The 26,976-nt window shown below is 39.3% G+C and overlaps 1 protein-coding gene across 1 annotated transcript; it reads left to right on the top strand.

Annotated features, from left to right (window-relative positions):
- The first annotated feature begins 2,945 nt into the window (after positions 1–2,945).
- On the top strand, positions 2,946–26,976 carry slc30a9 (solute carrier family 30 member 9). Its single transcript, XM_058396637.1, has 33 exons — positions 2,946–3,019; positions 3,311–3,416; positions 3,858–3,911; positions 4,683–4,795; positions 4,913–4,981; positions 6,420–6,475; positions 6,614–6,676; positions 6,790–6,985; positions 8,363–8,510; positions 8,596–8,784; positions 9,631–9,752; positions 9,856–9,966; positions 10,073–10,171; positions 10,723–10,804; positions 13,121–13,373; positions 17,496–17,644; positions 17,809–18,006; positions 18,085–18,132; positions 18,216–18,315; positions 18,433–18,525; positions 18,626–18,708; positions 18,836–18,894; positions 19,823–19,890; positions 20,289–20,391; positions 20,878–20,933; positions 21,047–21,182; positions 21,283–21,322; positions 21,967–22,038; positions 22,213–22,320; positions 23,908–24,073; positions 24,158–24,287; positions 24,366–24,479; positions 25,425–26,976. The coding sequence occupies exons 1-33, from the start codon at positions 2,999–3,001 to the stop codon at positions 25,467–25,469; spliced, it is 3,450 nt and encodes a 1,149-aa protein (XP_058252620.1). The 5' UTR covers positions 2,946–2,998; the 3' UTR covers positions 25,470–26,976.

The raw sequence follows: 26,976 nt of genomic DNA, 5'->3' as shown, positions 1-26,976 counted from the left end.
AACCCAATTAAATTTAGCAGAAGAAACAAAACGTGGGGCTAATATTCACTGTTAAGTCATGTTCCTGAAAGTGAAAACTTTATGCTCAAGTCGCAGGCCAAATCAGAGTTTATAGTCTCCATACCTTAGCTTATAGCAATAATTCAGCGCCGATGTACTCACCGTGGTGTAGCTCAGTGACGTGAAGTAGAAAGTGAGGTAAAGACTGGTTGCCATGGCATTTCCATAGTTCTAAAATTCTACACTTCGGTTTCGTCACAGGCGACATGAGGTGACGAAACAGTGACGCTAGATGTCCCAGGGTCCTGTGCATTACTTCTACACTACTAATGCACACACACGTTTTTACTCCAAATGCAGTTCATTATGTACAGAGCACCTCACTGAAAGTAATCTGAAGCTGAACGGTTGCACACAATTTTGTTTACAAATCATCAGTCCACATTAGACCTGACCTGAATCAACAACATTTAACACACAAATCCATTTCTAACAGAGTGAGATCAGCTTCCCCTCCAAAAAAAGAAAGCTGCCACGTTTGTTTAATTGAACTGACTTCCTCTACCTTCATTTAAACAGTTTAAAGTGCTGATTTATGCTGAACAATGATCCAATCTCATTGCCCAATTCACAATTCTATTTCATATTCTTCTGGGACGTGTTTTCTGTCATTTCTGTATTAATGTGTGGCAACAGCAAATTTGTGATAGCCTGAAATGAACTTGATCTGTGTATAAATCGTTTCAGAAATATTTCTAAATGTCCATCAAACATGAGAAAATATACACCTAGAATCTGTTATCTAGCACGGCCTTAATCCTCCTGGGCATGGAATTCACCAGAGCTGCACATGTTGTTGCTGGGATCCTCTTCCATTCATCCATAATGATATAACGGAGCTGCTGGATGTTAGACACATGGCTCTTCTTCCGCTTGAGGATGCCCCACAGGTGCTCAATAGGGTTCAGGTCTGGAGACGTACTTGGCCACTCCATCACCTTCACCTTCCTCAGCAAGGCAGTTGTCATCTTGGCGGTGTGTTTGGGGTCGTTATCATGTTGGAAAACTGCCGTTTGGCCAAGTTTTTGAAGGGAGGTCATCATGTTCTGCGAACTGCAGCCCCCCAGTACCAGCAGCACTCATGCAGCCCCAGACCATGATACAACACCACCATGCTTAACTGTAGGCAAGAGACAATTTTCTTGGTACTCCTCACCAGGGCATCGCCACACATGCTGGACACCATCTGACCCAAACAAGTTTATCTTAATCTCATCAGACCACAGGACATGGTTCCAGTAATTCATGCTCTTGGACAAGTTGTCTTCAGCAAACTGTTTGTGGGCTTTCTTGTGAGCCAGCTTCAGAAGAGGCTTCCTTCTGGGATGACGGCCATGCAAACCAATTCGTTGCAGTGTGCGGTGTATGGTCTGAGCACTAACAAGCTGAACTCCCGCTTCTGCAACCTCTAAAGCAATGCTGGCAGCACTCATGCGCCTGTTTTTCAAAGCCAGCTTCTGCACCTGACCCACAGCAGGAGGACTCAACTTCTTTGATTGACCCTTGCGAAGCCTGTTCCGAGTGGAACCTGTCTTGGAAAAGACAGGGTCTGTATGACCCTGGCCACTGTACTGTAACTCAGCCTCAGGGTGTTACTGATCTTCTTGTAGCCTAACCCGTCTTTCTGGAGAGTAACAATTCTAATTCTCAAATCCTCTGAGAGTTCTTTACCATGAGGTGCCATGTTGATCATCCAGTGGTCAGTATGAGTGAATTGTACTCAAAGCACCAAATTTTAAATGCTCTATTATAAGATACACACATTTGTATGGTCCTATCAAGCTGACAAAAACATAAACATGATGAGTAGGACATGTGACTTTGCATGGTTAAACAATGTACAGCTGTTATTACATAGGGTGTACTTACATTTGTTGCCAGCTATTTTGACAATAATGGCTGTATGTTGACTTATTATTAGAGGACAGTAAATCTGTACTGCTATATAAGCTGCACACTGACTACTCTAAAATATATTAAAGTTTCATTTCTATAGTATTGTCCTTTCAGAAGATATACTAAAATGTTTGCTATATGTTATATATGTTCACATACATAAAAATAATAATTTATTAGTAGTGCTAGTAACTATCATGGACAGTGATAGTGGAGTCCTGTGGTCCTGGTAGTGGAGTCCTGATCTAATGCTTCTATCATATTTACATGTTTTGAGAGGTGGGAGAATACCAAAGAATTCAGAGTAAACAAAAACATTTTAAATACTAACAGGCAATTAATCCTAGTCTTTCATTAAGATATTTATATAAATAAAAAAATAATAATAATAACATATATAGCTCAAACAAATAATATGTCTGAGTTAGTGGTCAAGATCTGTTATAATTGGCAGATCAGTTTGTCCACATTGCTACTACAAAAAGAGTTGCAGTAAGTCCAAACATGTCAGGAAGTTAAACACCTTTCTTTATTCAACTTTATTGAACAAAAAGGATGTATAGGAGTACAGTGATAAATGTATATAGCAATCAGTAAAAGGGCCAAGCACCTCAGGGCCACCAGGTAGGCAGGTCAGTACACTGGTATTTAAAACTGGACAGTCGGTTCACAAGCTATAAGCAAAAATGTTCCTTGAAGTTTGGCCTGTTGGTGTCGCTACAGACATGGAGAAAATATTGGAGTGAAAAATTCTAATAATACAAATACTTCTAACAATAATAATAATAATTATTAGTATTATTACTACTACTACAACTACAACAACAACAATAATAATTATTATTATTATAAATAAGACTTTTAGCCAAGTTTTTGCCATAGATATTAAGGTTTAATTTTTTTTTTCTAATAATAAAAAATCGATGTAAATTATTTTAACCCCAGACAGCAGATTTAATGTTATACAGCTGGAACCTCCTCCTCTTCCTCCTCTTCCTCCCAGGCCTCTGACTGATTTAAACAGGAGAGAGCTTAAGAGAAAATGACACCTAAACTACAACAGGTACCTAAATAATAATAATGATAATAATAATAATAATAATAATAATAATAATAATAATAATAATAATAATAATAATAGTAAAAACAGACCGAGTCATAACTTATTAATAAACTATTCTGTCAATAAGGTAAGAAGTAGTATTAGCATGTCGTTTCATTAGCTCTTGAAATTTCTTAGCTAAGCTTAGCCGCCTTAAGGCAGTGGTGGTGTATATAAAGTTGTTTAAACTTTCAGATGTAATTAATCCGTGTTAATTTTTTTGACAAATTGGTGAGTTTATTTGTGTTTCAGGTGATTAGGTTGCTGATGGTTCTGATCCGCAGTAACCGAGGGAAGTCACGCGCAGTCGTTAAAGGCGGGTTGCTGGTTCTGGTGTCCACACCGCCAACATACACCGGTGTGTACAGCAGTGTGTAATGTAGGGAGTGTGTGTACAGCAGTGTGTAATGTAGGGAGTGTGTGTTTAGGTGGTGTGTAATGTAGGGAGTGTGTGTACAGCAGTGTGTAATGTAGGGAGTGTGTGTACAGCAGTGTGTAATGTAGGGAGTGTGTGTACAGCAGTGTGTAATGTAGGGAGTGTGTGTTTAGGTGGTGTGTAATGTAGGGAGTGTGTGTACAGCAGTGTGTAATGTAGGGAGTGTGTGTTTAGGTGGTGTGTAATGTAGGGAGTGTGTGTACAGCAGTGTGTAATGTAGGGAGTGTGTGTTTAGGTGGTGTGTAATGTAGGGAGTGTGTGTTTAGGTGGTGTGTAATGTAGGGAGTGTGTGTTTAGGTGGTGTGTAATGTAGGGAGTGTGTGTTTAGGTGGTGTGTAAAGCCGAAATATTGTCCTTTTGCAGTTGCAGCTGCTGGTCCCTGGTGTTCCAAAGTGGCCAAGAAACACATTAAGAAAGGCAGGTGTTAAAGAGTTGATCATGACTTATAGTAGTACATCCACAATAGAGCTACAGTACATTCACAGGCAGTTTGGTATCTGTACAAATTTGTCACGCTCTTTACCTTATCCTTCAGTGTGCAATAGCAGAACAACAGAAGAACTTTTGTACACCGATCAGGCAAAACATTATGACCACCTGCCTAATATTGTGTTGGTCCCCCCCTTTTTTGCTGCCAAAACAGCCCTGACCCGTCATGTACTCTGTATCCTGACACCTTTCTATCAGAACCAGCATTAACTTCTTCAGCAATCTGAGCTCGTCTGTTGGATCGGATCACACGGGCCAGCCTTCACTCCCCACGTGCATCAATGAGCCTGTCGCCGGTTCACCACTGTTCCTTCCTTGGACCATTTTTGATAGATACTGACCACTGCAGACCGGGAACACCCCACAAGAGCTGCAGTTTTGGAGAAGCTCTGATCCAGTCGTCTAGCCATCACAGTTTGTCAAACTCGCTCAAATCCTTACACTTGCCCATTTTTCCTGCTTCTAACACATCAACTTTGAGGACAGAATGTTCACTTGCTGCCTAATATCTCCAACCCACTAACAGGTGCCATGATGAGGAGATCATCAATGGTATTCATTTCACCTCTCAGTGGTCATAATGTTATGCCTGATCGGTGTATATACCTACCAGCTGAACCCATATCCAGATATAGGAGAAATTGAGCAGATAGTAGGTACAGGAATATAACTTGTGTTTTTCTTTTTCTTTTTTTCCAGAGGCTACTGACCGACTTTCCTCCATTGTCTCTCTTTGTCACTGCCCTTATCCTGAAGAGCTCTGCAAGTTTTCAGATAACTTTGGGCCTTTACGCTTTTCACATTCATTCCAGGTGTATATGATTTGTTGGTCGGTTAAAAAAAAATCAGAAAATTTTATATTTTACATTTTATATCAGCGTTATTCAAAATAAATCTACCCTTAACGAGCTTCAGTTTATCTATGATAGGTCAATCAGGACTGTGAGGAATTGGAGATTGCACGATTTCTTCATAGATTCAGTCTGGTTCATGCTCAGGTAATGGCTTTATCCTTTACTCTACATCTACACGGCTTACAGTGGAGTTAACCAGACTCAAGTTCTAACCTTGGGTTTGGTGATGTGGTAAGATAATAGCATATCGCAATACATTTTCATGCTATAAGATGTGATATGATTTGTATAATGTGTAATATGTGCAGAAATATTCACCGTTTATGAGAAATTGGAATAATTAAATTAGAAATGGAAGGCAAAAAATTAACAAACAAACAGATATTATTGTCCAGTCATAACAAGACAGTACACGTAGTTCTCAATATTATTTGTATCTTATTTATATATATTTTTATTAATTCATTTATTTATTTATTGTTTTTGATAGCATATTATAAGGTCTTTGGCCTTAAAAATACATTTTAATATTTTATTTCTTTTTAGATGGTATACCATCTTTAAACAATGTTATTCTTATGCATTTTTATAGAGCAAACATAAATAGGCAATTTTCCTATAGTGTGAGTTATATTGAAGGATATTCTCTCTTCACTGTAAATTATGTGTTAGATTACATGTACAATGTCATAAACAGTTGTCGTATGACCCATAGACATATGCAACGAAAAGAATTACACTGTTTTAATGTATACATGACACAAAAGATACACTATATTGCCAAAAGTTTTGGGACACCGCTCCACATCATTGAATTCAGGTGTTGTTTATCAGGGGTTGGGAGTGACCCCTTAGTTCCAGTGAAAGGAACTCTTAATGCTTCATTGTTTTGTATATTTTCATGCTCCTAACTTTGTGGGAACAGTTTGGGGATGACCCCTTCCTATTCCAACATGACTGCACACTAGTGCACAAAGCAAGGTCCATAAAGACTTGTATGTGGAGGAACTTGGCTGGCCTGCACAGAGTCCTGACCTCAACCTGATAGAAGACCTTTGGGATGAGTTAGAGCGGAGACTGAGAACCAGGCCAAAAATGGTCAAAAAATTCCCATAAACACACTCCTAAACCTTGGGGAAAGCCTTCCTAGAAGAGTTGAAGCTGCTATAGCTGCAAAGGGAGGGCCAACTCCATATCACATTCTTGTGCATGTAAAGGCAGACATTACAGTTTTGCCTTGCAGCCTTCACTCTAATTCAGTGTTCTATCGGGTTGAGCTGCACAGTCATGTTGGAACAGGAAGGGGTCATCCCCAAACTGTTCCCACAAAGTTGGGAGCATGAAATTGTCCAAAATGTCTTGGTATGCTGAAGCATTAAGAGTTCCTTTCACTGGAACTAAGGGGCCAAGCACAACCACTGAAACGTAACACCTGAATTCAATGATTTGGAGGGGTGTCCCAAAACTTTTGGCAATATAGTGTACTAAATACTTTAATCTGGGATTAAGTTTACACTAATCTTAGTGTGGTGTGTCGTCTCTTATGTTACCGACTGTGTTATTATTTGTTAATGTGATGCAGATCACAGTTATCTTCAAAGTGATGAATAAACAACAAATACACCAGCAAGTATTCAGGTAAAATCAAATGGAAATAGAAATCATTAAATACCTCTAACTGTGCCATTATGTGTTGAAGGTTCTGCTGATACAAGTAAATGTTGTGCTACATACATACATTTTTTTCATTTGAAATGTTCCTATTTTTTCTTGCAGCGTCAAAAGTACATATTCCATGTTGGGCCATGCCATTGCCATGGACAGCGCTGCGTTTGGACAGTTAGCTTTTTCTTTCTCATGAATAATATTTATTTCGCATCTGTTGTAAATTATGTTAATCGTACTGTATCTAATAAGAAGGTCCATTTCTGATGGCTTTTTTTATTCTGAAGGACTCCGTTCTCTGTGAAGTCTCTCCCATCGTGTAACCAGATGCACCCAGTTTTAGGAGAGACACTCTCTCTCTTACTCTCCCCTGAAGCTGTGGAGGCTGGGCTGTGTGGGGAGGTGAGCATCTCTACCATGGCTGTGCTCGGACCCTGCATGAAGCAGTATCCCAACTGGCCAACTCGCATCTCACGCATATGCATATCCTTTACATTACAGAGAGGACGCTTGCTGCCTTTTTTCTCACAGATTACAATAGTTGTATTTTTTATTCAATTTTATTTAAACGGACATTTGTTTATTGATAATTGCTGTCCTGTGTTTTATCTACACTATATTGCCGAAAGTTTTGGGAGACCCCACTAAATCATCGAATTCAGGTGTTGTGTTTCAGGGGTTGGGCTTGACCCCTTAGTTCCAGTGAAAGGAACGCTTAATGCTTCAGCATGCCAAGACATTTTTGGACAATTTCATGCTCCGAAACTTTGTGTGAACAGTTTGGGGATGACCCCTTCCTGTTCCAACATGACTGCACACCAGTGCACAAAGCAAGATCCATAAAGACATGGATGAGTGAGTTTGGTGTGGAGGAACTTGACTGGCCTCAACCTGATAGAACATCTTTGGGATGAATTAGAGCGGAGACTGTGAGTCAGGCCTTCTCATCCAACATCAGTGCCTGACCTCACAAATGCGCTTCTAGAGGAATGGTCAAAAATTCCCATAAATGCACTCATACATCTTGTGGAAAGCCTTCCCAGAAGAGTTGAAGCTTTTAAAGCTGCAAAGGGCGGGCCAACTCCATATTAAATTCATGTGCATGTCCCAAAACTTTTGGCAATATAGTGTTTTTTGTAAAAATGCAAGATAACTAGTTAGCATACACTGCCTGGCCAGACGACATGTTGGCTTACAGATGATAATATAATAATATTGAAAAATCTGTGGAATATTGTGATATATCCTGTACCTGATTCAATTTTTGGAGGCTAAAGACAATAAAAAACTCTCAGAAGGTCTTTTGTCAAAGGCTTGGTACAAAAGATGGCACAACATTTACTTAACATAGATACAATGATTTTAAAATACACTGACATAGCGATAATCCAGTTTTGACCTAATAAAGACCAGAATGTTTTTGTAAATCTGTTTATTCTGCTCTGTGTTTAATTGATTGAATGAATGTTGTGGTGATGATGTGTTTCTGTACATTATTCTTTTCCTCTGCAGGTAAACACGTGAAATGGAGTGTGTGGCTGGCAAAAAGAAACAGTATTCAACAAAAAGTTTTTAAGTTGTTTTGTTGGTGTAATAATCCTTAGGAGCTTACATTATGGTCATTGTATTTATTTAATAGCCGAGTGCAATTTCTTTTATCTTGATATGAATTAAGTGTAACTTCCAGTTCCTAATAGAATCACATGGGAGGATATTAAAGCATCTCCATTACCTCTGATTTTAAGGCATCCGGGATTATGAAGTCAGCAAACCACGAAATGAGTGTGCATTTTCTTAATGAACACCTGAACTCGTTTGCATTGATTTATGTGCAGTTTCTTCCCTTAACATCGAACATACTTCTTAGTGTATAGTCCCAGTGGCGTTCCTCTAATGCGAGGAGAGAGTGAGATGCAGCTGAGCTTCCTCCAGAGCCTGGCTGACTCTCTGCCCCGGGGAGAGCTGGGCCTGCCTCAAGTCCGCTCTACTCAAACACACCCTGCTCATGGTACAGTGCACACAGCTGATAATATTTATTCTGCATAGGCAGGAGGCATAAATAAAACCATTCTCCTTTTTTTTGGTGTAACTAGACTGCGTGTGCTCTGAGGTGGATTTCTCCATAGACAACGATCACAGTGAGGAACCTATGCCAAAATACAGCAGGGCTGTGAGTCAGGATGTGAAGCTGGAACAGAGTCGTCCTGTGGAGCAAACGCTCATTGTTTTCATTTTCCTCCAGCACAATGACCCCTTTAACTCCCAGCTATCTGACTTGATCAGTAAGAGTCATCTTTCCACTATTGCTTAATGACATGCTGCATTTTTATGAAATCTCAGGCTGCAGGACCAATTGGAAGTAAATCGTTATTTCCTTACCTAGATTAGTTACCTACTTTAGTTTTGGCACTTGATTTCTGAACTTTCTATCAAACACACTGCATTAGCTCACGTTTGACATTATTTATAGACTGCTATTTGGATTAAACCCATTCAATTCATGTCAAGTCAGTAATAAATATAATAATCTTTCATAATGGTTTCCATCACTGTAACTTAAACTAGAAAACCATGAGGTTCCCTGTCTTACCTAGATTATGTGTGTTATGAAAATAATAATGTGGGTAAGACAATTTGAGAACATTTTCCAAATAGATAACACTTAGCCTGGACTCCTACAGTAATAATAGATTATAATAATTAAAATTATTGGTGATGTATTGCATAGCTAAACAGTGAAAGGTGCAGTTTGTCATTTTTAGAGCTCTCTCAGCTTCCGACATAAGCCTTTGTGATAAAAGCCTTTCACTTCCCCCTACTGCTGAAAGTATGGCTCATATAGGTTGTTTTTCTACATGGGTAGAGTTGAGTAGTTCCTGTTCAGCTGGGGGCAGCAATAATTGCTAGGCTGAAAGTGAAATAGCAAAATGTAAACAAATGCATGAAATAAAGAAATTAGGATGATGTAGTACATCACATGGCAATTTTAGAAGCAATTTCTGGTGTTAATATTAAAGACCACATTTAATAATGTGTTCACATTTTAATACATGATTAAAAACAGGCTGTTGGGAATATTGCAATACAGTTGTTATCTGCTTGTTATTTGCCTTCGGAAATGTTTTAAGCAAATGAAGAGACTTTAGAGACACACTTGGACAAGGTACTCTGGTGCAATGGAGAGAAAGTGAAGTCAGCCCTGCAATCTCTGCTGGAAAACACCCTCAAGGAATTCCTGAAAAGGAAAAAGGCAAGATGCTAAACTGCAATCCTTATTATTAAAGCTGATTATGCAAATTAAAAACCCTTTCGTTTTGTTTTTTTCTTTCGTGGGTTTGTATGTGCTGGTGCAGGCCGGAGAATCATTTCAGACGGCCATGTCGGTGATCCTGAGCTCTGTGAACAGTATTGTGAGAAGCAGTAGCAGCGTAAAGTTTCGCTCTGCCTGTCTAAATAGCATGAAGGTACTTCAAATGACCATCTTATTGAAACCTGTTAGATTGCGTTTGGCCAGTTGTGTTTTATATCTGTCAAAAGTCTAAAATGGTTCATGAATTATGTGTGTTTTAGGTACAGAACACCCATGATTTGTCTATATCCATGCACCAGACTCTTCAGAGAGTCATACATGGCCGTTTCACATCCCGTCCCAAGTGCACAACTGACAAGGTTTTGTCATTTACTGTTAAACTTTTATAGATTACTTGTTATGTGTGACTATTATTATATTAATCATTAATAGCCTTTGTTTGTCACATATACATTACTGCACAGTGAAATTCTTTCTTCACCTATCCCATACCTGGAGGCTTAGTGGTCAGAGCACAGGCTTAGCAATGATGCAGCAACCCTGGAGCAGGGGGGGTTGAGGGCCTTGCTCAGTTGCCCAACAGTGGCAGCTTGGTGGTACTGGGTCTTGAACCCTGATCTTCCCATCAACAACCCAGAGCCCTAACCTCTTGAAGTACCACCTCCCCCTGGAAGGTTGCGAGTTCGAATTCTTGGTCCACCAGGCTGGTGCTGTTGGGCCCTTGAGCAAGGCCCCTAACCCTCAATTGCTCAGTTGTATAATAAATTATATAAATGTAAGGAGCTTTGGATAAGGACGTCTGCCAAATGTCATAAATGTATATAAAAAAAACACCAGGAGGTTGATTATATGACTCAAGAGGCTGTGCACAGAGGGAAAGCATCATTTTCTAATTATTTTTTTTCTCCAGGCTGAAGAGGAAGCTGTTTCAGAACAGAATAGCACTGAGACCTGTGAAGAGGGTGAGCTGCACTGTCCCTCGCTTATACAGAGTATGTGTGGTCCAAAATTAATCACTTCTACTCCTACTAATACTACTTCTAATACTACTACTGCTACTAATAATAACCTTTGGGTCTGATTCCAGGTTACATGACGTATATATATGTGTATATATGTGTGTATATATATATATATATATATATATATATATATATATATATATATGTGTGTGTGTGTGTGTGTGTGTGTGTGTGTATATATATATACACTATATTGCCAAAAGTATTCGCTCACCCATCCAAATAATCAGAATCAGGTGTTCCAATCACTTCCATGGCCAGAGGTGTATAAAATCATGCACCTAGGCATGCAGACTGTTTTTACAAACATTTGTGAAAGAATGGGTCGCTCTCAGTAGCTCAGTGAATTCCAGCGTGGAACTGTGATAGGATGCCACCTGTGCAACAAATCCAGTCGTGAAATTTCCTCGCTTCTAAATATTCCACAGTCAACTGTCAGCTGTATTATAAGAACGTGGAAGTGTTTGGGAACGACAGCAACTCAGCCACGAAGTGGTAGGCCACGTAAACTGACGGAGCGGGGTCAGCGGATGCTGAGGCGCATAGTGCGAAGAGGTCGCCAACTTTCTGCAGAGTCAATCGCTACAGACCTCCAAACTTCATGTGGCCTTCAGATTAGCTCAAGAACAGTGCGCAGAGAGCTTCATGGAATGGGTTTCCATGGCCGAGCAGCTGCATCCAAGCCATACATCACCAAGTGCAATGCAAAGCGTCGGATGCAGTGGTGTAAAGCACGCCGCCACTGGACTCTAGAGCAGTGGAGACGCGTTCTCTGGAGTGACGAATCGCGCTTCTCCATCTGGCAGTCTGATGGACGAGTCTGGGTTTGGCGGTTTCCAGGAGAACGGTACTTGTCTGACTGCATTGTGCCAAGTGTAAAGTTTGGTGGAGGGGGGATTATGGTGTGGGGTTGTTTTTCAGGAGCTGGGCTTGGCCCCTTAGTTCCAGTGAAAGGAACTCTGAATGCTTCAGCATACCAAGACATTTTGGACAATTCCATGCTCCCAACTTTGTGGGAACAGTTTGGAGCTGGCCCCTTCCTCTTCCAACATGACTGTGCACCAGTGCACAAAGCAAGGTCCATAAAGACATGGATGACAGAGTCTGGTGTGGATGAACTTGACTGGCCTGCACAGAGTCCTGACCTCAACCCGATAGAACACCTTTGGGATGAATTAGAGCGGAGACTGAGAGCCAGGCCTTCTCGTCCAACATCAGTGTGTGACCTCACAAATGCGCTTCTGGAAGAATGGTCAAAAATTCCCATAAACACACTCCTAAACCTTGTGGACAGCCTTCCCAGAAGAGTTGAAGCTGTTATAGCTGCAAAGGGTGGACCGACGTCATATTGAACCCTATGGATTAGGAATGGGATGTCACTTAAGTTCATATGCGAGTCAAGGCAGGTGAGCGAATACTTTTGGCAATATAGTGTGTGTATATATATATATATATATATATATATATATATATATATATATGTAAGGCATAAAGCTTTGATGACCCTATTTTTATTTTAACTGCATATTTATTTTTATACCCATTAGCTGATTTGTGCAGCTCAATAAGCATCATTTAAGTTCATTTCTCATATTTATAGCTTAGTGAAACAGGGCAAGTTTAACATGCCAAACTAGAATATGAGAGCAGGTGAAAAATAACGTGGATTTTTCCAATAATCACAGTTTGTTGGCGTTTAAAATGTTCCTTAGGAAATATTTTGCAACCAAAATGTTTGGTGAATTAATTCTGTAATACAGCAGTTATAATAACATTCATTTCTAATGAGAAATTAATCATTTTTTTTTTTAAACAAACATTCTCCTGCTTTGGATTTTTTTATTTATTTTATAGTCATTTCATGGCCACTCTAAACTACGTCTAGGTGTGAATGAGTGTGTATATGGTGGATTAATGTGATGGGCTGGCATCCAATCCTGGGCATATTCTCACCTCTACTTATATCCAAAATACACAGCAACCCTGACCAGGTTAAAGAGGATTAATGCGTGAATGCGTTTTTGCTTGTTCTTATGAAGGCGCAACAATAATCCTGGAGGGTACATGAAAATGTGTATGCATATTTAATAAAGAAGTGATGCTTTTCATGTAAGATTTTCATGTTTCCCTCATTTAAATGCAGCAGTGGCAATGTTCACACCATTTCATTATTAAAAATTATTTAAAAAAGGGGGCTTTATTACATATTTTATCTAACCCTAGAAATGTTATGCATGCTTGGTGTTAGCCCATTTAGGAACTTTTCCACTGCTTATTATTTTTTAGGTCACATTCCAGGACTAACTGCCAAGAGGGCTCATGAAGCTACGGAGATGTCTCTGTTAACCTCTAAGAGACAGTGTCCAGAGACGACTGCAAGGGATTCAGAAACCTCTACCAGCAGTGTGTGGGAGAGTCCAGTGGCATCTCTGTTCTGTGCACCGCTCTCGGAGGAACTGGGTGAAGAAATGTGTTTAGCAGGAACTTCATCTGGCCCCCTGTATGATACTGAAATTAAAAACCAAGAGGTAAAGAGCAAGTTTAGCACAGTCTATTATATATATATATATATATTTTTTTTTTTTTCCATGCTGTTATTTTAGAAGCATTATATTGTTCTATGAAAATGTTTAGTATGATCTGATATGTATTTTACTTTTCTATGTTTAGGTTGAAAGGGAATGGCTTCAAGAACTTGAAAATCTGACAGAATGGGATTAATGCAAGGAGATCTGAAGAGCTACCAGTTACATTTCTTATTAATTTAATACACTGCTGTTTAATTTGTTTACATTTTGCTGAATTTAAGTTGATAATGTACAATTTCTTACAAGGTCTTTTGTTGTTTACTTTGTTCTAATACTACTGGAGCAGGTAAATAATTGTATACAATGGTATTCAATATCCAGTAATGAAATATTTCAGTTATCTGTACCTTGGATACCAGGATAAAGCTATTAGTTGATGACAGATAGATAGATGAATGAATGAATCAGTTCCTACATGTTGTTTCAGTCTTTACCACATGATGGGGCCAAAATATTAGCACCCATTGTATGTTCCTACTGTAGCTTCAGAGACACTGTGTACTGTGCTTTTTCCTTCACAGTTTTTTTTCTTTCATTTTAAATGTGGACGAGGTCATAATCTGAGTTAGGATTTATGATCTTCAGCATTTTGTTAATCGTATATGTTCACAATAAACTATTCAATTTATGTATACTACTACTTAATAATAATAATAATAATAATAATAATAATAATAATAATAAATAAAATAATTTAAATAATCATATATATATATTATATAATTCATTAGTAGTATTTGTGGTATCAGTAATTTTATATGTAAAAGAGATTAATTGTGATCTATTTAAAAAAACAGGAAAATAATATTAGTAATAATAATAATATAACTGGATTTTTTGTATATATATGATCATTTAAAATATAATTGATATAATAAAAGTGATCAGAACAATAGGGAACTATATTAAATAATATATATATATATATATATATATATATATATATATATATTATATAGGGAACTATATTAAAAAATATATATTATATAAATTATATATTAGTAATGAAGGCTATAATATTATAAATAAAAGACATTAAATGTGATATGGGTTATCTATTAGTCATCCACTTTATAATAATAGTAATAATAATAATAATAATAATAATAATTATTATTATTATTATTAATAATAATAATCTTTTTAATAATCTTTTATTAAAATTATTAATGATTACTAATAATAATAACAACAATTATTATTGTTGTTATTGTTGTTATTATTATTATATAGTGGTGGAATTAATCATTTTTAAATATTTAATTTTTAAATATCATTGACATGCAACGCTAAAGTGATGTATAATAATAGGAATAATTTTTTCCAGCTTTCCTACATAATAAGTATGTCATTTTCCCCTAGACTGCCTAACTACCATTGAGGAAAAGTCCGTTTATCATGCGTTTTTACGAACAGAAGTCAAATCCGCAATAACATCCTACTCCCTATTTTAGTGCCCTACATAGAGTATAAAAACCTGTTAACTTTAACGCCCTATATAGTGCACTCTATATAGCACACTGTGTTATAATTGGACGCAGCCTGATGTAACCCCGCCCACCGACTTCAATTATGCTCTGTCTCGCGAGAACGCGCTCACGTCGCGTCACTTCACTTCACTTGCACCTTGACTGTTTTCATGGAGTTCGCTGATTCACAATGGGGGAAATGTGAGAGAGCTGATTCCCACACACTGACCATGGAGTAAGCTATGTGGAAGACAGATCGCTGCATAAAGGTACCGGCTGCCAAAATATGACAATTGTGTTCAAATTAAACGAGTAGCTGTACGAGTGTGTGTGTACGAGTTTCTGTTAGTCAAGCTAGCTAGCTAACGTTACCGGTCCAAGTTGGTCCACCATGACTCCAGCATCACAGCCTCACGGAGCTTAATAAACACAGCGCACGAGACTAAATATATTGTTTATTTATTTTTGGCATTGTTTACTTTCACTTCATACTCCACAAAAAAAAAATTAAAAATGGACGTTTAGGGTAGTTGTAAATTTTTCTAGTCCTGGTTTTGCGAACCACAGACACCCGAGTCTCTAATAGCTTTATTATCTATTATTAATATTATTATTATTATTATTATTATTATCAATTATTTATCTATTATTCTCAGTTTAACTGGCATTAATCTGCGATACCTCTTGAGAAGAGTACTTTCTGTGCTGAGATAGTTTGTTAAGATATTGGTTACTTGTGTTTATACAGCTACAAATAACATGAGTCTTCCAGAAACTTCCATTTGTGCCCCTTTTCCTCTCACAAGTACACTAAATTGCCAAAAGTTTTGGAACACCCCTCCAAATCCTTGAATTCAGGGGATGGATTTAACCCCTTAGTTCCAGTGAAAGGAACTCTTCAGCATACCAAGACATTTTGGACAATGTCATGCTCCCAACTTTGTGGGAACAGTTTGGGGATGACCCCTTCCTGTTCCAACATGACCGCACACCAGTGCACAAAGCAAGGTCCATTAAGACATGGGTGAATAAAATTTGGTGTGGAGGAACTAGAGTAAGGTGTTCTATCGGGTTGAGGTCAGGACTCTGTGCCGGCCAGTTAAGTTCCTCCGCACCCAACCCCTGAAAGACAATCAATGATTTGGAGTGGTGTCCCAAAACTTTTGGCTATGAAGTGTACATGAAGGTACGGCCTGTTTTTATCCAGCAAATATTACTTTGGAAATTTTTATTCTGTTTCATAAATGTGAGACACACAAATTAAACAGTTTAAAGTTTGTATGAAAAATTTATTCTGTAAAGCAAATAATATGAATCGACACTGTTTGTTTGTTTTTTTACCCTGTACTTAAAATAACAATCCATGAAACTGTGGTGTAATACTGAGATCTGAAAGCATTTACAGCAAGCCACACAAAATGGTTGTGAGCATTTGATGATTTACCTGTCCTGTAAGAATGATCTACACCGATCAGGCATAACATTAAGACCACTGAGAAGTGCCGTGAATAAGACTGATGATCTCCTCATCATGGCACCTGTTAGTGGGTGGGATATATTAGGCAGCAAGTCAACATTTTGTCCTCAAAGTTGATGTGTTAGAAGCAGGAAAAATGGGCAAGTGTAAGGATTTGAGCGAGTTTGACAAAATTGTGATGACTAGACCACTGGGTCTCCAAAACTGCAGCTCTTGTTTGGTGTTCCCGGTCTGCAGTGGTCAGTATCTATCAAAAGTGGTCCTAAGAAGGAACAGTGGTGAACCGGTGACAGGGTCATGGGCGGTCAAGGCTCAGTGATGCACGTGGGGAGTGAAGGCTCGTCCATGTGATCTGATCCAACAGACGAGCTACTGTTGCTCAAATTGCTGAAGAAGTTAATGCTGGTTCTGATAGAAAGGTGTCAGGATACACGGAGCATGACGGGTCAGGGCTGTTTCGGCAGCAAAAGGGGGATCAACACAATATTAGGCAGGTGGTCATAATTTAATGCCTGATTGGTGATCGAGGCCTGATTTTTTTAATCATTTTATCAAAACATCAGAGCTTTTACAGATCATATGTAACACATATGGTTGTTTCTGTTATTGCTTTTTTCAATTATTCAAAGGCTTGATTTCAATTCATCAGGATGAATTAAATGTCTCTGGTCTAATGTGACCTGTTTCACTGCTGCCAAAATGTTCATCTGAAAGCAATAAAGCATAATGTTGGTTAAAAACAAAGCAGGATCCTGGGTGAACTCATACTGGGTTACTAGGTCGTGGACTAACAACACCATCAGCATAAAAACTCTAGTAGTAGGTAAGATTACAGTTGCATCAAAATGATCAAGGTTATGCAGGGTTCAGTGTCTTGGAATGAAGAGTTTTATTAAGTACTTTCAAATCTATGTTTTTTGCGTAACACAAAGTCTTTGGTGTTATAATAATAAGCCTGTTAAATATTGAGCATGTGGTGAATGATGTATTTTATGTCACTATGTGTCAGGTATGACCACTTGTACCGTGTTCCTCTGTGTCCACTGTGTTGTCTCACTCATCTGTAATGCATTGCAGACAAGCATTCACTCCTTCTTCATTCAGCATTGTGCTTTGTGAATTTCCAGCAGGTTCCAGTGGTGTTTTTCCAGACTCGCCTCAGCGAGGATGTTCCCCTGCCTGGCGCATCGGCCATGGCAGAAGTTGTGCAGGGTTTACTTGCACCAGCGAGCTCACCTGTCTCAGCTCCCACCCCGAGTATCACGGCCCTGTTATGGTAAACCACTCACGTTCAGTAGCACCCAAACTTACATTTCATTACTTTTTCATAAAGTAGGATTGGTCTAGAAATTTTTAATCCGAATTTTAACAGTTCACTTGGAACCTGTTGTCTGTCTGTCTACTTTTAGATGTGGTTCATTTGTTACTCTTTGTGTGCAGGCTGGCAAAACAGATGTAAAGGCCACAGTCTGTGGTTTAGCTTCCCTGACCCCAGAGGAGCTTCTGTAGCCTGGGCACAGGTTCAGTACTTTTCTACAACCAGCAGCAGCAAAGATGGACCGCCACCAGAATCGGGACAAAGTGGGACAAAACCTACAGATGAAGTGCTCACTGCTAAGCCCTCCAAAGAGGCGGCTGGTAATTGTTATATTTCTTAGTTTACATTTCTAACATGTAAGCAACAAAATTTCCTGATTTTCTTAATTTTCTTTTAAGGATTCAAACCTCTGAGTCTATCAAAAGCTGAGAGCATTCAAGTAAAAGGTAACAGCAGACATTGTGATACTGTAATTACCTACTTCCTATTATTGTGGCTTGCTGTGTGAACTTCCCCCTGATGTTTACAGTGAGGGCCGTGCTGAAGAAGCGGGAATACGGTACCAAATACACTCAGAACAATTTCATTACTGCTGTCAGGGCCATGAATGAGTTCTGCCTCAGACCCAGGTAAATATCATGATCATTCGCTGGTCCAGACATCAGCGCATAGTTTTGTGAAAGTCCTCCTTCACCTTTGACAGGATGGTTATAATGAAACTATGCTTTGTGTTTGTGTGTTTTCAGTGACTTGGAGCAACTGAGGAAGATTCGTCGACGGAGTCCACACGATGACACCGAGGCATTCACCGTCTTTTTACGCTCAGATGTGGAGGCCAAGTATGCACTTTATTTACTGCAGCTTTTGTGTTTTAGTCTGTGCTTTCTGTGGTTTTTTTTGCTTCTTGTTTATTGATGCTGGTTGTTCTGTGGTTTGTAGAGCTCTGGAGGTTTGGGGCAGTATGGAGGCCCTTGCTCGAGAGAGGAATCTCAGGAAAGAGGTGGAGCAACAGTACCAAGAGAGTATGTACTCTCTACCGTTTTTTCCTCTCTCTTTTACTCTTCTGAACTACTTATTATACCAAATGTTTTTTTCGTGTAGCATTTGGACTGAGAGTCTCCATTGTTTTCTCTCTCATCATATCCTTAGATATATTCCGCAATCAGCAGTTGATAAAGGAGTACAAAGATTTCTGGGGGAACACAAAAGTGAGTATTTCTATCTGGATTGTTTGCCACTTAAAATGCTCGTTCCCATGTAGCATCAGCTTCAGCAAACATCTTTAGCAAAAGAAGGAAATTGCTGCAGCCATGATGAATAATTTAGCAATAAGTACTTGTTACAGCATGGCTATGTGCTCTCTAGTGCTACACTGAACTTTGAATTAATCCTCTCTGGTTCATTCCTGTGAAGAAAAAGTGAAAGGAATGTTATGCAATAAGCATTTGTCTATCCTCTTTAATATACACGATATTGCCAAAAATATCGGGACGTCTGCCTTTACATGCACATGAATGTAATATGGAGTTGGCCTGCTCTTTACAGCTATAACAGCTTCAACTCTTCTGGGAAGGCTTTCTACAAGGTTAAGGAGTGTGTTTATGGGAATTTTTGACCATTCCTCTAGAAGCGCATTTGTGAGGTCAGGCACTGATGTTGGACGAGAAGGTCTGGCTCGCAGTGTCCGCTCTAATTCACCCCAAAGGTGTTCTATCGGGTTGAGGTCAGGACTCTGTGCAGGCCCGTCAAGTTCCACCACACCAAACTCATCCATGTCTTTATGGGCCTTACTTTGTGCACTGGTGTGCAGTCATGTTGAAACAGGAAGCAGTCATCCCCAAACTGTTCCCACAAAGTTGGGAGCATGAAATTGTCCAGAATGTCTTGGTATGCTGAAGCATTAAGAGTTCCTTTCACTTGGAACTAAGGGGCCGAGCCCAACCCCCGAATTCAATGATCTGGAAGGGTGTCCCAAAACTTTTGGCAATATAGTGTATCCTATCATTTAATAGACATGTATGACCTGCCTTATTGAACCATGTGAATGGGGCCACTGCTGTAACCATTATCACATTTCTAAGTTCATTCATAATTTAATAGATTGTTTTATTTAAACAATAAAACCTCTTTCCACAGCCTCGATCGGGCAAAAGGGCTACTTTCCTCCAAGGGCCAGGAAAGGTGGTGATGGTAGCGATATGCATGTAAGTTTGTAAATATACATCATTTTATTATATGTATCAAGGTATCATGTGCAGTTAATACTGACAATTCATTTGTGTGCTACAGAGGTCACTTGTCTCCTTATTGTGAGCTATTTGAGTTCGGCACGCAGATGTAATAGGCTATATGATTATTTTAGATTAGATTAAAGGAGATTGAGTTAAAACACGTGCGCTCACATGAGATGTTCACCAAGTTCTTGTGAAATGCATCTGCTCCAACAGCAAGAATTTCTCGGTTAATAGCCTAGCTTGTATAAGCATGAAATAAAACAGAAATTTCCTTAGAATAAAACTTGAAGTTGTTTCCAAAGTTATATGATTGAACGTGTATGTTTAGTGTTTTGAGATGTTTTTCATTTTGTTTTTTCGCTTCTCAGAAATGGACTGAATTTCTTTTTCAAACTCCTGGCGTGGGTTTATACTGGATCAGCCAGTATGTTCTCAGAGGCCATCCATTCCCTGGCGGATACCTGTAATCAGGTTATACATTCTCCCTCTTTCTGTTTTTCAATTGCTGTGCTAGTTAAAGTGACATTACCTTTAAATACAGAGGTGCCAACATCTGTAGTTCAGCAATAGCAATAAAGGAGCCACCTGAAAAATTTGAGTAACCAAAAAGCCGATTCATTGAATGAGAAGGACACAGGACAAGTGGGAAACTTTCTGCTGGTGGTTTGCTTGATTTCAGTTTTTTTCTTTTTACGTGTCTTCATCTTGTGAGCCAATAGAAAACAGGATGAAATGATCTTTGGTCAGTAGAAAAGAGGGTTCCTGTTTAGCGGTCACTTTTTGCTTCATTCTTTTCTTGTTGCTTGGCTTACATGTGGGAGAAGTTGCCCTCTCATTCACCACCATATGCTAGGCTCTGTGTGTGTGTGTGTGTGTGTTTAGCGATGTTGACATTTCTGAAACATAGCATTTTTCTGAATTCATTACATTGTGTACTCTCTTTTTTCCCCCCTCCAGGCTCTTCTTGCACTGGGAATAAGTCAGTCTGTGCGTAACCCTGACCCCGGTCATCCGTAAGTGCAAGTACTTTACTTACACACAAAGGATATGAATCTAGTCAGAGATGAGTCAATTTTGTGGGTGATCCTTATTGTAGAGTGTTAATTATTTTCTTTTCATGTCATAGATATGGCTTTTCCAACATGCGCTACATCGCCTCCCTCATCAGTGGTGTGGGCATTTTCATGATGGGCGCTGGTCTGTCCTGGTACCATGGAATTATTGGACTTATGCACCCTCACCCAATAGAATCGCTGCTCTGGGTTAGTGACTGTTTATTTAGATAGAGTGTAGTTAGAATTATAAGAACATGTTATCTGTTTATTGATAATAAGGACATTAATATTTGTATCTGTGTTGCAGGCGTATTGTATTTTAGCCGGATCTCTAGTATCAGAAGGAGGTAATGCTTCATCTTTTTTAAATATCATGCTAGTGCAGTTATGTTTACTACAACATACACCGATCAGGCATAACATTATGACCACTGACAGGTGAAGTGAATAACACTGATGATCTCCTCATCATGGCACCTGTTAGTGGGTGGGATATATTAGGCAGCAAGTGAACATTTTGTCCTCAAAGTTGATGTGTTAGAAGCAGGAAAAATGGACAAGTGTAAGGATTTGAGCGAGTTTGATGAAGGGTCGAATTGTGATGGCTAGACGACTGGATCAGAGCATCTCCAAAACTGCAGCTCTTGTGGGGTGTTCCCGGTCTGCAGTGGTCAGTATCAAAAGTGTCCTTTGAGTCCTGTAAGTTGCGAGGTGGGGTGTATGGAGGCCCCTTCATGGAGGCTTCACCTTGCAACTTACAGGACTTAAAGGATTTGCTGCTAACAGCTTGGTGTCAGATACCACAGCACACCTTCAGCGATCTAATGGAGTCCATGCCTCGACGGGTCAGGGCTGTTTTGGCAGAAAATGGGGGACCAGCACAATATTAGGCGGGTGGTCATAATGTTATGCCTAACTGGTGTATAAGATAATAAAATAAAGTAAGTTTTTAACTGACTGAATGTAGCTAAATGTTGTTTCCTCCATACAGCAACGCTACTGGTGGCCATTAATGAAATCAAGAAGAGTGCTCATAAGCAAGGACTGTCTTTCTATGAATATGGTACGATGCACATTTTACACAGTTCAACAGTTTCAGATGTTTGTTTTAAATGTGTATTGTGTTATAGCATTTAAGTCTGCCCAGATATGGTTATTTGCTCTTATAGGCTTTTATTTCCTGCCTTAGAGCAATATGATAAGATATAAGATGTGTTACTGTATGTATGTGTGTCAGTAATGCAGAGTCGAGATCCCAGTACCAATGTGGTTTTGCTGGAGGATGCCGCAGCTGTTCTGGGTGTTGTGATGGCTGCAGGCTGTATGGGTCTAACCTCACTCACAGGTGACTTCACCCATAATTAACCGATTACCAAACATTTGGCTGAATCATACTCTATAATTTACTTACATACACAGTTTTACCTAATAAGTTGTACTGACAGCACTACTTAATCATTTATAATGGTTGCAGATGTATTTGAATGCTTTGAGATATAATAATAATAATAGCAGGCATTGAATATTAGTTGTGAATGAAAGGGAGGGAAGTGGAACAGTAAGATTACAGGGTGAAGAAGGTACAGGAGTTTAAGTACTTGGGGTCAACAGTCCAGAGTAATTGAGAGTGTGGGAAAGAGGTAAAGAAGCGGTGGGAATGGGTGGAGAAAGGTGTCGGGAGTTCTGTGTGATAGAAAACTATCAGCGAGAATCAAGGGGAAGGTGTACAAGACAGTGGTGAGACCGGCCATGCTGTATGGTTTAGAGACAGTGTCACTGAGGAAGAGACAGGAGGCAGGGCTGAAGATGTTGAGGTTCTCTTTGGGAGTGACAAGGTTGGACAGGATTAGGAGCGAGTACATCAGAGGGACAGCTCATGTTGGACGTTTGGGGGACAGAGATAGGGAGGACATTAAGATGGTTTGGACATGTTCAGAGGAGGGAGAGTGACTGTATTGGTAGGAGAATGTTGGACATGGAGCTGCCAGGACGGAGGCAAAGAGGAAGACCAAAGAGGAGGTATATGGATGTATTAAATGTGGATATGAAGCTAGTGGGTGTAATTGTTGAGGATGCAGAAGATAGGGATAGGTGGAGAGAGATGATTCTCTATGGCGACCCCTGAAGGGAAAAGCCAAAAGAAGAAGAAGATTGAATATTAGTATATAAGAGAGTCTAATGAGGGGACAGATGTTTACAGCTGCTATGTGTGATCATGGGAACTAACTTGTTTTGCAGATGTCTCAAAGCATTAAATGTAACTAATACTGATTTTAAAAAAGGATGACTTTTTGTTCGGTAAATAAAATATGACAATAACTGACGAGGAATACGATGAATAAGACACGACCAGGGCATGCTGCTATAGGAAAATAATGCATAGTCATGTTGAATCACCTCATACCACGTAAAGCTGATCATTATCAACATGTCCCAAATCATTTATAGTTGCATTTAATGTTGTCGATTGTCAGCAAAGCAAGATAGTTCCCCTTATGTTATCTAGCACTCATAGCAGCTATAAGCATTTGTTCCCTCACCTCCCTTTTTTTATTCTTTTTATCTTGATGTTCATAAGACAAAAAGAAATGTACAGAAGGGTACAGAGAATAAAGAAAGTGCAAAATCCTGTCCCCTGAAGAAAATTTAAAGAAACAGACCCCTTTCATAAATGTTAAGTAAATGTCTCTCCTCAGAGAAACCTTCACCGTATCATCCATTACACACATTTTAGCTATGTTTAAGAGTGTAGGTTTTTATTATAGAAACCATACTGTAAAAGAATGAGTGCATTAATACAACTCTGTAATTTGCCTTACAGCCAGCACTACCAGGGTTACTATGTCACCCTTTGACCATAACTTAATACCACTGTGACCCTTGCTATGACCCGAGAGCTGCAAGGTATTGATGTGCTTTCCCTGTATTTTAGGTAACCCTTATTATGACAGTCTGGGTTCCCTGGGTGTGGGCACTTTGCTTGGAACCGTCTCAGCCTTCCTCATCTACACCAACACGGAGGCTCTGTTGGGTCGTTCCATCCAGGCCGAGCATGTGCAGAAGCTCACAGAGTTTCTGGAGAATGACCCTGCTGTTAGGTAAAAACCCAACACAGACCAACAGAGTAGTGTTAAGTCTATGGAGAATGAATGCAATAGTGTTTGTCCTGTTTGTGTCCTTAGAGCGATTCATGATGTGAAGGCCACCGATATGGGACTGAGTAAAGTGCGTTTCAAGGCTGAAGTAGACTTTGATGGACGGGTGGTTACGCGGTCCTATCTGGAAAAGCAGGACATCGAGCAGATCCTTAATGTACATACAGAACAATCACACTGTGTATCCGTACTAGTGTATATCTTTCATAACCATTTGTGTGTTTTCTGGTTTTAGGACATTCAGCAGGTGAAGACTCCTGAAGAGCTTGAGGCTTTTATGTTGAAGCATGGAGAGAACATAATTGATACCCTGGGAGCAGAGGTGGATCGTCTGGAGAAAGAGCTCAAGGTACAGCAGTCTTGTTGAAACACACAAATACATTTTCAACAGTTTTAGCTCTTTTTATATTTCTACATTTATGCTAAAACAATATAAACACTGGCAGCATGAAGCATATCTTTTTTTTTTTCCCTCAGCATACCATAAGAATGGTTTGTTTTTGACCACCATATCTTTCTACTTACAGACATTATATTAATGGACAACGTGTCCTCTCGTGTATGAAAGCCGACCCTGTCAGCACAGATTTAGTACTACACACACACAGACGTAGCCCGAGCGAGCTGAGCCCACTTTGCAGTTCTGAAAAAATAAACCTCCCTTTCTCAATATTTAAGAATCCAGCACAATATTACACATAGATCTGTGGAAATGTCATTAATCAGTCTTATCTTCTGAGGGGCATGAATTAGAATTTGAGCTTTTGATGATTAAATCTGTCCCAGAAAATGATGTAGTGTTTGAGATGGATGTATATGTGCTGCAGTTTGGGCACAGAACACACAGACTGGCTTATGATCACTTTTGATAATGCTCAGTACATACTGGTTATACTTTTATATGCTCATAACTAAATTTTCATGTATTCGTATTACCCATATGCTTATTTCTGTAGTACCTTTGGGTAAAAATCTAATAAGCCAGGTGGCTGTGGAATTGCAAGTCGGTGAGAAAAGTGACTAAGGTTCTGAGCTAATAAGAAGAAGGTTGTGGGTTCAAATCCTCAGATTTATGGCTGGAATGTATTTTGTCTCGCTGATAAGTGACAGGATGAAATTCTGCACTCAGAAAAATTAACGCATTTCAATGTTTAAATAAACCATCCTCCATTGCATACGTCCTCTAGGTGTATTGACGCCTGGAGGTCTTTAGAGGTTTCCTCTTTAAGGTCATATTCTACACTGAAATTGACAGCATTCTCTATCTTTTTTTCCTTTTTTCCCCCCGAAACAGCAACGTAATCCAGAAGTGCGTCACGTCGATCTGGAGATCCTGTAATGCTGCGAAGGCAGAGAGAAGAGCCCAGCACCTGTGTGGCAGAGAGGAACCCGGCCAAGTTGAAGGAGGTTTAGGTGTTTCTGCACCTCTACTGAATCAGCTCTGACCCACCCTCCAGATGAAGTCTTACTTTTCAGCAGTACCATGTCAATGTAGTGTTCCCTCAGTCTGATACTTCTGTAAGCTAACAATGCACCCGTCGTTCCGTTTTCGGTCCCAAAGAGTTCATCCGCTCGACCTAGTATGCTTTACACTCATGAAGTCACCTCATGTTTTAATGTAGTAATGCTAATGAAGGAGCTTTTTGAAATTGTGTGGATATGAAAATGCAGCTGGACATGAGCTGCTCGTTAAAACAGCACACCGAGACGTATAGATATACTTTAAAGGGTAAAGCAGGATTTCGAATGAATCTCATTTTAGAGCCGGCTCACTCCTTTCAACAGGTCAGGCGTCCGACCAGAAAAAAACGATTCTTCTTATTCCACAAGTGTTTTAATCCCTGTACAAGTGAGTACAGAATGCAAGGATGAGTGTTTTGGACAAACGTCTTAGGCTTTATGGAAGATTATTATTATAATATAGAAAGATATGTTTTCCCCTCGAGTAAATGAAGATGTTTTATTTCATCCCAGTGAATAAAATATATGGATTAATTAGTTGTAATTATTATAGTTCATGGTGATAGATATATTGTCACATGTTGTGACAGACGATATGCTTGATTCTGACGTAGTCGAGTACATTGTCCAGTTCAACAGGTTGTTCACTGTAAATCTTTTTTGAGTTCATTTTACGATGAATGAGAGCGAGAGTCTCGAAGTAACAGTGACAGAAAGAGAGCTCAGACCAATTGAAACCCCCTCACATCCTCTGCCCATTCATCACAATGATGACATGGCTGACCTTTTGGTACGTACAGTTAGATAGCAGCACAGGACATCCTTAAAGATTGACAGGCATAAGTTTGTTCACCCCTCCTTATAACACTGATGGAAAAAGAATCAGAGTGCTGCGTGTCCTCTCACCATTTTCTTTAAGGCTGTACAGAACGCGTTTTGCTCTTCGTCTACATCCTCATCCTCTGCTAATGACACTAACACGCAGCATTCATAGTATCAGCTTAGTGATTAGAAATGAACACAGGTGAAAACAGTCACAGGCTGTGAGATGACCAACGTGCAGTAGTGATGTCCGGTCCGAAAATAAAGAAGCACCGCGTCGGTGAGAAAAGTGACTAAGGTTCTGAGCTAATAAGAAGAAGGTTGTGGGTTCAAATCCTCAGATTTATGGCTGAAATGTATTTTGTCTCGCTGATAAGTGACAGGATGAAATTCTGCACTCTGTAAAATGAACTCATTTCAATGTTTAAATAAACCATCCTCCATTGCATGCTACTGATACAGAAGAGAAAGTATCTCTGTAGACCATTTCTATAATGTAGATGTGATTACCACAGACATGTTTCTGACTCCTGAGAAGTAAATAAAATACCATTTATTTGAAA

The sequence above is a fragment of the Hemibagrus wyckioides genome, linkage group LG08, assembly GCF_019097595.1.
Source record: "Hemibagrus wyckioides isolate EC202008001 linkage group LG08, SWU_Hwy_1.0, whole genome shotgun sequence".
Taxonomy (NCBI): Eukaryota; Metazoa; Chordata; class Actinopteri; order Siluriformes; family Bagridae; genus Hemibagrus; species Hemibagrus wyckioides.
The sequence above is the reverse complement of the archived record's forward strand: the minus strand, read 5'-3'. Positions and strand labels throughout refer to the sequence as shown.